Source organism: Amphiura filiformis, chromosome 4 (assembly GCF_039555335.1).
Source record: "Amphiura filiformis chromosome 4, Afil_fr2py, whole genome shotgun sequence".
Classification (NCBI taxonomy): Eukaryota; Metazoa; Echinodermata; class Ophiuroidea; order Amphilepidida; family Amphiuridae; genus Amphiura; species Amphiura filiformis.
The window spans coordinates 15073656-15087982 of NC_092631.1; the positions used below are offsets into that span (position 1 = coordinate 15073656).

At 36.8% G+C, this 14327-nt stretch overlaps 1 protein-coding gene across 1 annotated transcript; it reads left to right on the forward strand.

Moving 5' to 3' along the window:
• Window positions 1-157: 157 nt before the first annotated feature.
• On the forward strand, window positions 158-7635 carry LOC140150600 (partner of Y14 and mago-like). The gene is made up of 3 exons (XM_072172652.1): window positions 158-229; window positions 5315-5408; window positions 6258-7635. The coding sequence occupies exons 1-3, from the start codon at window positions 199-201 to the stop codon at window positions 6652-6654; spliced, it is 522 nt and encodes a 173-aa protein (XP_072028753.1). The 5' UTR covers window positions 158-198; the 3' UTR covers window positions 6655-7635.
• The last annotated feature ends 6692 nt before the right edge of the window (window positions 7636-14327 follow it).

Below are 14327 nucleotides of genomic sequence, written 5' to 3' on the forward strand. Positions count from 1 at the left end.
TCGATAATTTACTTATTATATTAAATTTTTCATTTATTTTGCAATTTTGTGAAATAACCTAATAGTTGAAGTATATTCCCTCGTGCAACGAGTGTGTATTTCATTTCAAATTGATTTCAATTTATGTCAAGGAAAATAAAAATAAACAACCTAGAAACTTCATAATGAGAACTGAGAAGTAACCTTTGACCTCTTTCAATGGCAGAGAACGTAGTGTCCGACGAAACTGGTAAGTATTTGTGTTGATTTTAGGAACATATGCAATGTTATTTGGTAATTTAGTTAACTAGTAATAGAGCTAAGGATTGTGAGATGTGTTTCGATGAAATGATGAGATTGATAAATGTATCAGCTAAGTACACTGACGACATTAATTTTATCGTCAGCGGAAAGGTGCAAAATTCTGCAACCTTGTGTCATACATATACATGCATATTATTGTATAGGTATGCTAGGTGAATTCAAATTTGCCATCAAACTGCATCATTTTACATATCAAATTAAAGCCCTTGAGTAAAGAAAGCCAAAACTGAAAACATTTTTGTCATAGCACTTTCCGTAACAAAGTTACATCTTGTCAAACAAAGATTGACTTTCATCAAAAAGATTTTGCTAACAAAATTCCCAAAAACGGCATTTAGGGGTGTTTCTAGATCTTAGTCTCATGGCGATAGCAGCTTTTTTTAATGGAACTGCTATCAAAATCCCTCTAAAATTCCATGTGCGACTTGATTATCACCATAAAAAATCATATATTTGGGTCAAGTGAAGTATAGAAAACATATTTATGTAGGTTTCCTTCACCGACCTGTTCTCGAAAAAATTCAAATTTCTATGTAAATATGCATTGTGTTTGGGCCCCGGTCTCGGCGAATTTCGCTGACTAGCAAATGTGTTAACTAAGGTTTGCCTGGGATACCTATTAGGGTGCATCAGATGCCCCTCATGTCAATGGATTCATCTGTCCCTAGTCTTAAAATGTTCCTATTGTCACAAAACTAACATGTGCCAAGTTTGAATTAATTTGGAGCAGTGTCCGATTTACAATTTTTTTCCTACCTGCACTGGTGCATGTAGCCCAAAATTTCTACATGCACAGCAAAAAGTGTGCATGCACCAAAATTAAAGCAAACATAAAATCACATTGATCATTGTCAGTTAAGCTTGTAATAATATTTCCGGCTCCCCTGTCAGTGTCATTTTTATGCCGATCACTCGCCCCTTCACTCGCCGATTTCTCGGTCAAAACACTGGATGCTGTGGCTTCATCTGTTCTAGAACTAGTCGCTGACAAGGTGCACGATTTCCAGAATGATGCAAGTGTTTTTTGAGCTATTTCCTTTTTTGCTGAACATTATTATGATTATTTTCCGTATGTAAACAAATATTTCCCACGGTTTAAATTCCGGTCCTTTTTTTTCCAATGAAATGAAAATGACACTCTTCTACATGTGCGAGGGTATCGGGAATTGGTGGCATATGATGTCACATTACGCTAGCCCCTCTAAGGGAAGTCATAGTCTCGGACCAGACTGTATGTGGCTATCGCGAATTTTTGTTAGGATGGACGAGTATCAGACCGATGCAAACTGGCTGTGTAGAAGACTAGGGAAGTCAATGAAAAAGTGACAGTTCTCACGTGATAGGGGTATTGGGAATTGTCAATTGTGCGATTTGTGCCAGCCCTTCTAATGAAGTCAGAAGATGTTGCGCTAAAAATAGATTGGGTTTTTCCCAATCGGACTGACTGCTTGTTTACTTTTGTATATTGGCCTTGTCATATCGCTAGCGCTAAAATCGTACATGCACGCAGTGCAGGCAGGTAGTGAAAAGCTGCATGCACAGAGGGAATGTTACATGCACTGGTGCAGGTATGCAGGTGGTAAATCGAACACTGTTTTGTAGGTCGTCCTGAGGGGCCACCGAGAGCCTAAAGTTACAATGTGTGTTCCTATGTAGTAAAGTTCGTTGACCCCTGTACAATTCCAATTAGAAGCCGATCGAACAATTTAAAGTAGCTGCCATATCAAAACCGTTTGGATTTAGAAGCTCAAATCTTGGGAGCTAAGCGTACTGATAATCATCTTTGAATCTGTGATGAAAATCCATCTCCAAAGAAATGACTGTGTGTGTTTTATTGTCAAAAGCGCCCCCACAGTCCATATACTTGGGAAAATCTATAATTTCTGTCTTAACCAAGTGCTATAATACTTTATTTCACACTGAAAGTTGTTAATATGTATTATATATTGATCTAAAATTCAGAAAATCTGCTTTGTAAAAGTGTAATGACAACCAGGACATCAACATTTGTAAAATTTGAGGTAAAAATTACCACAAAATGCCTATTTCACTGAAATTTTGTATCGAGGGCGCTTGTGCCAATTCCACACATGCTCATTTTGTTGGTGATTAATTTTTATCACCGATTCGAAGATGATTATCAGTACTATAAGCGCAAAAGATTTGAGCTTCTAAGTCCTAACGGTTTTGATATGGCAGCTACTTTAAATTGTTCGATCGGCTTCTAATTGGAATTGTACAGGGGTCAACAAACTTTACTACATAGGAACACACATTGTAACTTTAGGCTCTCAGTGGCCCCCCAGGACGACCTCCGAATTAATTCAAACTTGGCACATGTTAGTTTTGTGACAATAGGAACATTTTAAGACTACATGTAGGGACAGATGAATCCATTGACATGAGGGGCATCTGATGCACCCTAATACCTATATTGTATGTTCTAAGGCGGATGAGCCCTAAACTAAGGCCTATTAAGGATTAGCTAAATTACTGGTTATAGTACTAATTTAAAAGTATGTAAAGCAACTTCCTATAATAATCAACCGCATGCTCGCTGATGCTGTTATTATCAATTGAGGTGAAGTCTATCTGTAAAAATAATAAAATTGTCACATTAAAAAAAAATTGCAACCCTGATTTTTCAGGATTTAGGGTCATTCTTCGAGGGTGTTACGTGCTTGCCGGCTTATCTTCTTAGTAAAACTATGAAATCACACAATTATCACACCATCAGGCGAAGTTTTACCATAATTCTTAGACTAGTTAGAGTCCTTTTATTCCTCTCTCCATTCTCTCTCCTCTTTTCTCCCATTCCATAGTTTTACGACATCATGGTCGGACATTACATTCAAAAGTGAATTACAATAATAAAATACATTACGCAATCATGGCGCTTCACGCAAATCTGCGGACATAGCGCATACGCCATTACTAGTTTGAGCGCATATTGCAATTAATCGCGCATTGATAACATTACCACATGACACTCCCGAACTCCTATATGATTGTGTCAATCATCTCAAAAATGCACATTTAAATCGCGTTAAATTTACATCTTTTTGTGTGCATAAATATAATTTCATGCATACATTTGTTTTTAATGCACGCTTTTAATTCATTTTATAAAATATTCTCCAAACGCATACATTTGCCATAAATACAAATAAAATTTATGTGATAAATTTCTTCTCCAATGATAATCTCACACAAGTTTCCATCTCTCCAAAACATAATGAATTAAGTTATACATCCCACCGCTGCCACCATGTTACGTGCTTGCCGGCTTATCTTCTTAGTAAAACTATGAAATCACACAATTACAATAATAAAATACATTCGCAATCATGGCGCTACGCAAATCTGCGGACATAGCGCGCCACGCTGCGTACTAGTTTGAGCGCATATTGCAATTAATCGCGCATTGATAACATTACCACATGACAGAGGGCAACACAACAATTATTTTCCTGATCCTGCTGAAGCTGAAGTGATGCACATCATGATATGATACAGTCACTGTCACACCGCGTAAAGCAATATCATAAATTAATATGGAAGTAACAGGCGATCACTACATGGACGATCACATCAAAAATGTTACCAACAAAAATTGCACTTTAACTAAATTATAAATGGTTCCAGCTTGAGGCGATTGACTCGTATAAGTACCTTGTGGGTGGGGTGCATTTTGACGGCTTTTAGGGGATTTAAAAAGTGCCAATTTCAAACATAAATTTTGCTGCAATTTAAAATCGGTTATCAAGTAAAGGAAGTTTGCCGGTGAGCTGAATTGCAGCCGTAAAGTCAGGTGTAACTTTATGATGAAATGTGGTATATGAAGAAATGTGGGAAAATTAGAAATTGCTCCCAAAAATGAAGTACATGTTCCTAATAGAAGGACAAGATGCATGTTATGTATTTGCACCACTTAAAATTAGTGAAATGTTCATTAAAAGTCATCTTCACACGCTTTTTCAGGCAGTTTTGAAGCCATTCTCATGCCTGTGCATGGCATAATCTGGGGCAAGTCAAGCCCAATACATGCACACAGGGGTCTCAAATTGCTGCTTCCATGACTCCATTTAGATTCTAATAGTGGTGTTATCGATAGAGATTTTGTGTATCGCCATGTCGGAAGAAAATACTTCCGACAATCGACATGTATCGACAGTCAACAACCTGACAGCGTGGGAAATATCTTAACTTGCCCATTGATCACCAACCGACCTACCAATTAAGCTTACCCAATTCATCAAAACAAATGCTCTACTAAGATCCTGCGTGTGGCATTACTGCTCTACCTCACGTGATCTGCACAGTAGTGAACAGTAGTGAACATTATGTCATGATATTCCAAAGCTGTAATTGGTTGGAAGGTGCCCATGTCATGATGTCACTGACATGATAGTTACATACAATGTATATATGTGTTTGTCCATTTATTATGTTATTATTCACATCACTGTGATGACTTCTTTTGCATGTCACATAATTTGTGAATTCTATGCTGAGTATGCTCCTCGTTGAGGGTGTATGTCTTAATATAATGGTGTATAATTTTTGTTGAACTGTGAACTTAAGGTCAACAAACTTGTGCTATTTATGTTTCAAATGTTTAAGCTATCAGCGGCTAGTGGCTTTTGATGTTGTGACAGTACATCGTTTGTGTATCGATACTACCATTGAGTGTTCCAACATGTCGGAAGTCTGTGAGTTTTCCGACTATCGACACTTTCGACAGTCGATAACAGGCCTAGATTCTAAAGATGGGTAATTGAATTGAGAGTTAACAAAATTTACCATGGATAAAATTTCATAATGTAAAAAATTAGAAAGTCTGTAGTAAATGAGCGTAAACAACTGGTCTCCATCACAGGCATCACTATGAGTACAGGAAGCGCAGCACCAGAATTGCAGACTGCAGCTATTGCTCAAACATATTTTGACATTTTGACTTGGATCAGAAATATCACCTCACCATGATACCAATTTCTTTTTACTATCTTAGGGACGTACATCCCCGCTACCCAACGTCCAGATGGAAGTTGGAGGAAGCCCAGACGTGTCAAGGAAGGATACACTCCTCAGGAAGAAGTACCAGTGTAAGTAGTTAAAAGCAGAAGCAAGATGTTTTCTTAAGGTGGATCATCAGGCATTTTGAAAATATATATTCAGCATGTTACACAAATTAATTGAGTTGGGTATAGTACACATCTTTTGTTTGAAGCAAATCGGACATGCACATATGGCTGTCATAATACTTGAATTTTCATTTTCTTTGTATTTCATTGTTTTGATCAATGATGTAGTTAATGATCTAATATGGCTATTAAAGGGCTCATGAACATTTTGTTCCCGTCGAGCAAATTTTGGATAGGGGACTATAAAAGAAGCTCTGATGGGGGTGCGTACGTGTTTACCAGCAAACAAGTACACACACAAGATTTTTTTTTCACCCTAAACTGCGGACTTGCTTCCAACCGAGGACAGTCCGCAGTCTCAAACTGCTGCAAAAGACCTCAAATGCATGCTAAATGCATTATAGTGCTATTTGCCTTAAACTGAGGACCACACATGTAAAAACTACAGGTAGCAGTTGATTGATAAAATTCCATTTCGTCATTCGGCAGGAAAAAATATTACTTATACTTATGAATTTATACTTTTGCCCTTGAACATGGATGAAGCAAACCCTTCAATATAAAGGCTACACCTACAAAGCTTTATCCATTTTCAAGGGCCAAAAAATGACGTGTTACTTTGAACATGTTTCCTGCATGTACTTTTGGCCCATGAACATGGATGAAGCAACCTCTTCAATATAAAGTCTTTACCTACAACTTAAGGCTTATATTCAAAGGCCAAAGGTACATGAGGTTTTTTCCACCCAGTGACATATTTTTATGTACTTGTTAATTCACTCCAAAGTTACTGTTTTGCCCTCTTTGTAGGTATGAAAGCAAAGGAAAGCAGTGGATGAACAGCAAACCAAAACTTCCACCCGGTGTTCACGTAGAGCCGGCTAAACCGGAACCACCGAAAAACCTGTCAAAATCAGCCAAGAAAAATGAACGACGCAAACAGAAACGCAAGGTGCAGCAAGGTAGTGAGAACATGAATGACTTATCACAGAAAGTGGAATCTGTTTCAATCTCATCTCCATCTAGTACTGCCACGCCGGTTGATTCAGAAAAACGCGCCAAAACTGTTCGCAAAAAACTCAGGCAGATTGAAGAGCTGCAAAAGAAGATCGACAGCGGGGAAATCGCAACGCCAAGTAAAGAACAATTAGAGAAGTTGTCACGCAAGCAAGAGTGGGAGGAGGAATTGAGGACTCTAGAGTTATGACAACTGTGATATTTTTTTAATATTCATTAATTACAGTATTTAAGATTGTATATAAAACCAACTTAGCAACAGTAGGTCTTTAAACCAATTTCTCACAAAAAGTCAAGTTAAAATTGATGAGGGCCCATAGATTTTGAGACTGTAGGGCCTGAATGGCCCGTAAACATTTTGACTTCCTGCTAACACTACCCATAAATAACAATTAACCTTAAGATGTGTTAAATATGTAGAGGGGTCATTTTAATTAGCCAGGACTTATCAATTTTGAGACCCTATGGCCCTTTGAAAGTTTTGGTTTATCTTCAACACTGCTAAAAGGGTGAACTTGGTGTAAGTGGAAGTCCAAACTTGTTTTGTTTTGTATTTTTACTATTGGCAAGGTAGACTGAGTCAGCTGTTTTGGACGTACCCCCGTATAAGCTGGCATCTTTAAATGCAGGTGTATGCACGCCAGCGATTTGAGCAAACACTCGCAATTTGATGCCATGTCCAATGAAATGAACAGGTGACTTCACAGACTCACTGAGAGCAAAACAACTATAGAGAAAAGTTTTGATTCATGTCATTTGTTTCTTTGGCAAGTTGTGTGTTTGTAAATGAGATATATGCAATGCAGTTCCACTCAAAAACCAGAAAAGGTGTTTAAATTGAGGCTAAACAATTTTACCTCACAAAAGATCTTAATTCAAACAAACACCTGAAAAGTGGCATCTTTGTTACATTTACTCACACACACACATCTTGCCAATGACCCATATCCAATATGCAGGTCTTTATGACTCATGTTGAATATGGCATGGGTAAAATCATGGGTGATAAGAATCCAATCCAGTGTTTACATTGAGACAGGTGCAAGGAATGCTGCACTTTATTATGCACACATTAAGTGGGATGATTCCCTGATGGTGTATATAAATTGGTTCCCCTCAAGTTCTGTAGTGACGTATATAAACACATCAAAGAAATAAGTCCCCCTCTCAAAATTACGTCATAACATTGTAGAATAAAACTTTGTACCAATAACACTAACTGACGAAATAATTATATGATTGTTTGCTAAGTGTTGTGAGAAGATGACCGCTGTCAATGACTTTCTTTCTGAACGAGCCCAAATTCAAGTCAAAGGGTGCTCGTTCCAAAAGTCACAAAGTAGTCCTATGCTTGTTAACTGCAAGGTGTATTGGGACAAGGAATGAGACTGACCATCTTACCACTCACTGTGCTGAGCGCTGCATCAAGATGCGAATTTGCATGGCTGAATGATCAAGAATGTTCCCTTGGTGAGGATTTTAAACTGCACTCAACCACAGTCCACATGTGTTTTGCATTAGTGACAAGCCATGAATCAACTTTTTGTGACAAGCATAGGCCTACTTTGTGACTTTTGAAAAGGGCAGTTTTTGTCTTCAATATGGGCTCATTCAGCCCTGAAGTCATGGACATCTTTCATTTTCGCACAACATTTAGTAAACAGTCATAAAATTATTTCAAAGTCGGTTTTATTGGTACAAAACGAAACCTTACAATGCTACATGTACGACAAAATATTGGGAGGGGGACTTATTTTTGTTGATGTGTTTAATTATTTCGCTGGCCGCAGTATGGAATCGTGTGCGTTAAGTTATTTGGCAAAAAGTGTACATGTATGCACACTTACAAGGGCAGTTTGTTAGAATGCTTACATCACAACCGTGATATCACTACCGAACTTGAGGTGAACCAAAGAATATACGTATATCGTATATCATCGCCCTGCTATGATAATTGCCAGTCATTTTTTGAAATTTTGAGAACAAAGTACAAAATTTGGTTCAAGCATGCATTTAAACATATTTATTCACCAATCTTTGCACAAGAACAAATGGTAATGAGACAAATGAAAGGGGATAATCAGAAATAATTAGGGCGATTGCGTAACTGATGTATGCTTGAACCATAATTTGTAATTTGTTCTCAAAATTATAAAAAGTGATTTAATAAATTATCGTAGTAGGGTGATGATATGTAGACTGGAATACAGTCCTCAACGATAGTCAGTCATTTATCTGTTGGCCATTTGAGTGCTATCATTTGAATTGTGACTGAGTTTGAATCATACATTTTCCTTTTTCCAATTTCAGACAATTGATGGGATTATTAGGCAGGGCCTCAAGATTTGATGAGAATCACAGAATCGACTCTCATATAATGATTCTTGATACATTTGTTGCGAGAATCAACTTCTTTAATTGAATCATGCAGTAAGTAATGGATGTTTTTTGATTCTCGCAAACTGGCACAAAATTGAGGCCCTGCTAGGGCAAAGGTAATCTTTCTGAGTTTTTTCATTACCACTGAACTAGGGTACAATGACACACATGCAAATGAAAGGCCTGTAGGTTATGACTAATTAATAGATGTCAAAAGTGACATGGCTACCTATTTGGTTACTTCCTGCTAAATAATTTTGGCCATCTCATTGTTTTCCTGTCTCATTCCTGTGCCAGGAATTGTGTATTATTGTACCATAGCAAATTCTATTCCTTCTTGAAATTTATTCAAATTACAAGAATAAGGTTCCTTGAATGAGTCTAAATATTTCAGGCATATTATTACCCTAAGAAATTCAATCAGTTTTGAAATGAACTAATTTTCTTAGGGAAATAGACCTAACCTAGTCCGACGAGTAGGACCTTTTTTTTAGATACCAGACTATACTCAGCTCAGACTATGATCACTATCTCACATCGTGAAAGTCCAGTGACCGCGGCACCCAAAAAAAAAACCAGGGCGGGGTAGTTAGTGGATTTTTGTGATTAATCTTTCTTGAGCGATCAGAGTATAGTTTGTAAAGTAAGGAAAGAACAGGTCCTACTCGTCGGACTACCCTAACCTACAATAAAATTTGTATGGTAGCAGGTTATTGATCTGGTATTGAAGGAAATAAAGAAACTAAAAAAATTGAAATCTAGTTAATGCAACAATGAATTTTGCCAATGCCAAAAAAGAGATACTAATCAAATTTTGATCATGATTTGTAATTTTATATTTGAAGAAATGTTACATTAATATGCAGGATACTGTAAATTGTAATACTACTTTTCTTCTTTTGTCACTTGTTCCAGTTGAAATCCATACACCCCCAATTATGGAAGATATGACAAATGGGGTGACCTGAATGGGTTAATCCCGGGGGGGTTAATCCATTTGAAATCTACACCCCCTCCCCTGTGTGGGAGATTAAGGTCATGTCTTCCATCTAGGGATGTATGGATTTCAACTGTAATAGCCCAATTTAGTTTACTTGTGTATAGCTTAGCGAGTGGGCCCTGCCCAAACCACCTAGATGTGTACGGTTAAAGTGGTTTATTTGATTTTGGGATTTTTCAGTGAGTCCCGATTCCGCCATGGTTTGCATGTCGCTAATGGAGTGTAAATTATAGCTCGGTAATATTTCTCCATGCACCTAGCAGGTTTCGATTTTAAGTGCATGGTTTGCATTCTGCCTATAACATGTGCCAATGATGCACGCTAAGCACAACATACTGGTACGCAAAGTGTTGTAATACTCGAGCTTAAAGACACTTATTATCATTAGATTTGGGGGTTGAGCTAATTTGCTCTCCATGAGGGACAAACAAATATGGTGGATATTATGATGGATATACCATTGCTTTGTTCACAGGGTATGGTCTAATATCTTTGGCTACTACACATACCCAAATAGTATACCAGTGATGATTTTTTTTGTATTCAAATTACAATGAAAGAGTGTCAGGATAGATGTAGAAGCTGTATCAAAATGATTCATACATTCTGGACATCTTGCCAATCAACTTTTGTGTAAACTAAAAGTTTGCAAGAATCAACATAGATTCACGCAACTCAGTTTACAAGAATCTTTACGAGAATACGATTCTTGAATTCTCGCTGAAATTCTGACCCTGTAATTGTCTTAGAAACCGGTACACATGGCTATGTTAAAAAAGATTTGCTGTATAGCATGACATAATTGCCCCAGTTGGACCTTTTTTAATAAGTTGTCAAAAAAATGAATGGCTAGGTTTTATATATCGGACACACTTCCCACAATATGTGCTTATGATGTAAGCGACTTCAGAGGGTGTTAGACAGGTTGGCATATGTGCCAAATCAACAAATTGAGGGATTAGAGTCGGAACTGTCTATGTCAAAAAATGTCATTCTGAGAAAAACAAGTTTGAATGTTTTGATTTGTGTGTATAATATACATATGTATAACATACCGGTAAACACAATTGACATTGCTACAGCACCATTTTTTTCTTCACTATTGGACTTAGTCACCTATACCAAAGAAAGAGTATCCATAAATATACGTAAATGTGGACTCAATTTTGGGCAAAAATGGACATGACAGTTCTGGCTGCTATATGGCAAATAATAGATCAATGATGAAATAATAAGGAAATTACATCACTTTTGTACCCCCCCCCCCAAATGTGTGGCACACTCCCCCTTCCTCAATATTTGTTTATTTTGTTGCATGTTTTGTGAAATATTGTATTATGAATTTGAAATAAACCTGCAGAAGGAAAACATTGATGCCAAGTTTTGTTGAATTTTTGGTTTAGGCCAGGTTGGTTTGGTTTGTACATAGTGTAGAGTGTACAGTGAAAACTTGAAACACAAAATCTGTTGATACAAAATACCTGGTAACACAAAATGTTTTCCAAGCCCTTAACATATCGATGAGGCGCCATGTGACGTCATACCAAATATATGCCTAACAGGTGTCATTGTTCTTTGCCCGGCAGTATGTGTGCGCATCTTGTTTTGATGAGGACCACTGACCTCTATGCATGGATAGCGGGCGGCGACCAAAAAACGGAAACCACTTGGCTGTCATATTGGTGAGAGCAAAAAAAAAACATTTCACCTCACTGATGAGTAAAAAAAATCCCCCACTCAACTCTGTATACATTAAAATTAAAATTGGAAAAAAAATTGCTTCCGAAAGCGGCGTAAAAAAAGAAGTTCAAATCGTCCTCCAGAAGACATGCAAATGCATGGAGTACAAAAGAATCAATACCACGAACAGTTGATTGGTATTGTACTCATTGAGCTACCATATTGGTGAGGGCAAAAAGCCATAGTCAGTGGTTTCAATTGGCGACTATCCTATTACAAGCCAGCCTGCTATCCATGTATAGAGGTCGGTGATGAGGACCTGCGCTTTTAAAACTCACACCAAATCACACAAAGGGCAAAAGTGATGTTGAAAAATGAAGTGGTGGTATACTGTTCTCTGAAGCATATTAATAGGCCAGACCATTGCCTTTGTTCATAGACATTGTTGTCACCTCATACCTTTGGTAGAAGAAGCATTTTAAGGGATCTGATATTATCATTTTAGACTTTTTGCACAGTATTTTTGTGGGAGCTGAGAGTACACCAGACCTGAATAATGGTATCAAATAATTTTGATTTTTTGAAATTGGCGATATAACTCAAATTTTATGACAAATTATAATATTTATAGTCTTCGAAGCTAAGTAAACTTTATAAATCTAATGATATGTACTTAAAGTGTATATAGCTGGGATGAAAAGCCAACAACCAATTGAAAATTTTGACCTTTCATATTGAAGATATACATTTTTCCCCAAAAGACCTCAATTTTGTTGGTGTTTGGGGAAAAAATCCATATCTTCAATACACAGCTACATACGAGGGGGTATCAAAAAGTTTTAGAAATCGTCCAGAAGTGAAAGAGCTATATCAATGAAATTTTGTAAGTGCAATCACTGGTCCTTATGTACACTATGGTGCAAAAATGGTCTCGTAAGTATGTTTACTTTTTTTACAGGTGACGCTAGATGCTAATAACCTGCTGCCCCAGTTACTGCGCATAAACTGCAAGATTGAGAAAATTGAGGCAAGCAGCGTTATTAAGATCCTGCATTTGAAGGGTTGCAGTGCCTAGAAAATCGATGATGAAATGAAAGTTATCTTCGGTGGTGATTGTGATATTGTCACTGTTGCTTTTTGGAAAATGAATTTTATTTCATCACAGATTTTTGGGCACTGCACCCTTAAAATGGAACTTAATCATGCTACATGCCTCAATTTTCTCCATTTTGCTGGTTATGCGGTTACATAGGCAGGTACTGACATCTAGCGCCTGTAAAAAAAGTAAACATACTTATGAGACCATTTTTGCATCATAGTGTACATAAGGACCAGTGATTGCACTGACAAAATTTCATTGATATAGCTCTTTCACTTCTGCATTTCTAAAACTTTTGATACCCCATCGATAGAAGCTGTGTATTGAAGATATGGATTTTTTCCCCAAACACCAACAAAATTGAGGTCTTGGGGAAAAATGTATATCTTCAATATGAAAGGTCAAAATTTTCAATTGGTTGTTGGCTTTTCATCCCAGCTATATACACTTTAAGTACATATCATTAGATTTATAAAGTTTACTTAGCTTCGAAGACTATAAATATTATAATTTGTCATAAAATTTGAGTTATATCGCCAATTTCAAAAAATCAAAATTATTTGATACCATCAGATCATTCGTATTCAGAATGCAATTCGATAGGTCTGGTGTACTCTCAGCTCCCACAAAAATACTGTGCAAAAAGCCTAAAATGATAATATCAGATCCCTTAAAATGCTTCTTCTACCAAAGGTATGAGGTGATATAGCTCTTTCACTTCTGGACGATTTCTAAAACTTTTTTTTTTTTTTCGTACATATTAGATTATAAAGTTTACTTTGAGGACTATTAAATATCAATTTTTAATCATTTGCCATAAAATGTGTATTATATCGCGAGTTTCAAAAAACCTAAATTATTTGATATCAGAAGGACATTCTTTGTATTCAGAAGGCAATTTGATGTCTGATGTGCAATCATGTCCCACAAAAAATACTGTGCATATCCCAGCCCTTATTAAATGTTATTAAAAACATTTCAACATTAAGGAAAAGCAAAAATTGTTTTGGAAACATTTGTGTTTCCCAGGCAGTCTAACCCAACAAGTATGCACATCTTTTTGTGTGGTGTGTATTTTTGGTGGCTTATGCTGAAAGGGAGGAGAAAGCACACATTGGAATGAAACAAATACATGTACAAACTTACTATTGACTACCTTGACATAAAATTATATTAATTTTAATCTTCCAAAGCATAACAAACAGAGACACTGGGTTTATTGGGCTACTCAAGTTGAAATCTGTGTTAATCCATGTACCAAATAATGGAAGACAAGATCTCCCACACAGGGTGTGTACATTTCAAATGGAGTCACCCATTCATGTAACCCCATTTGAAATTCACACTCCCTGTGTGGAAGATTAAGGTCATGTATGGATTTCAACTGGAATAGCCCATTGTGTACCAAATGTGGAAAAATGCAATGTGTTTTGGGCCACAGCCTGTGTATACAACAGATCAAATGCATTTAGCTTACTGTTCTTCACTAAAGAATGCTATCTTCTGAAGATAGCTGGTACACTATACATATGGAAAAGTAGTCTCTTTTGCTCAAATAAAAGGGGTCCCACAGTTAAGCAATGGGAGAAAATTGTCTTTTTTCACTTTCAACTTCAATTATTATAAAGGGAATGTCTTTTATTTTTTGGCTCACTCTTAATTGTCTCATGTATATATTAAACTTTCCTTTCCCCGATTTTTAAGG

Excerpts from the sequence above, each read along its gene's own strand:
- LOC140150600 (XM_072172652.1), top strand. The coding sequence starts at position 199 with ATGGCAGAGAACGTAGTGTCCGACGAAACTG. Across the intron at positions 230-5,314 it reads CGTAGTGTCCGACGAAACTG|GGACGTACATCCCCGCTACC; the intron begins GTAAGTATTTGT and ends TTACTATCTTAG. Across the intron at positions 5,409-6,257 it reads CCTCAGGAAGAAGTACCAGT|GTATGAAAGCAAAGGAAAGC; the intron begins GTAAGTAGTTAA and ends CCCTCTTTGTAG.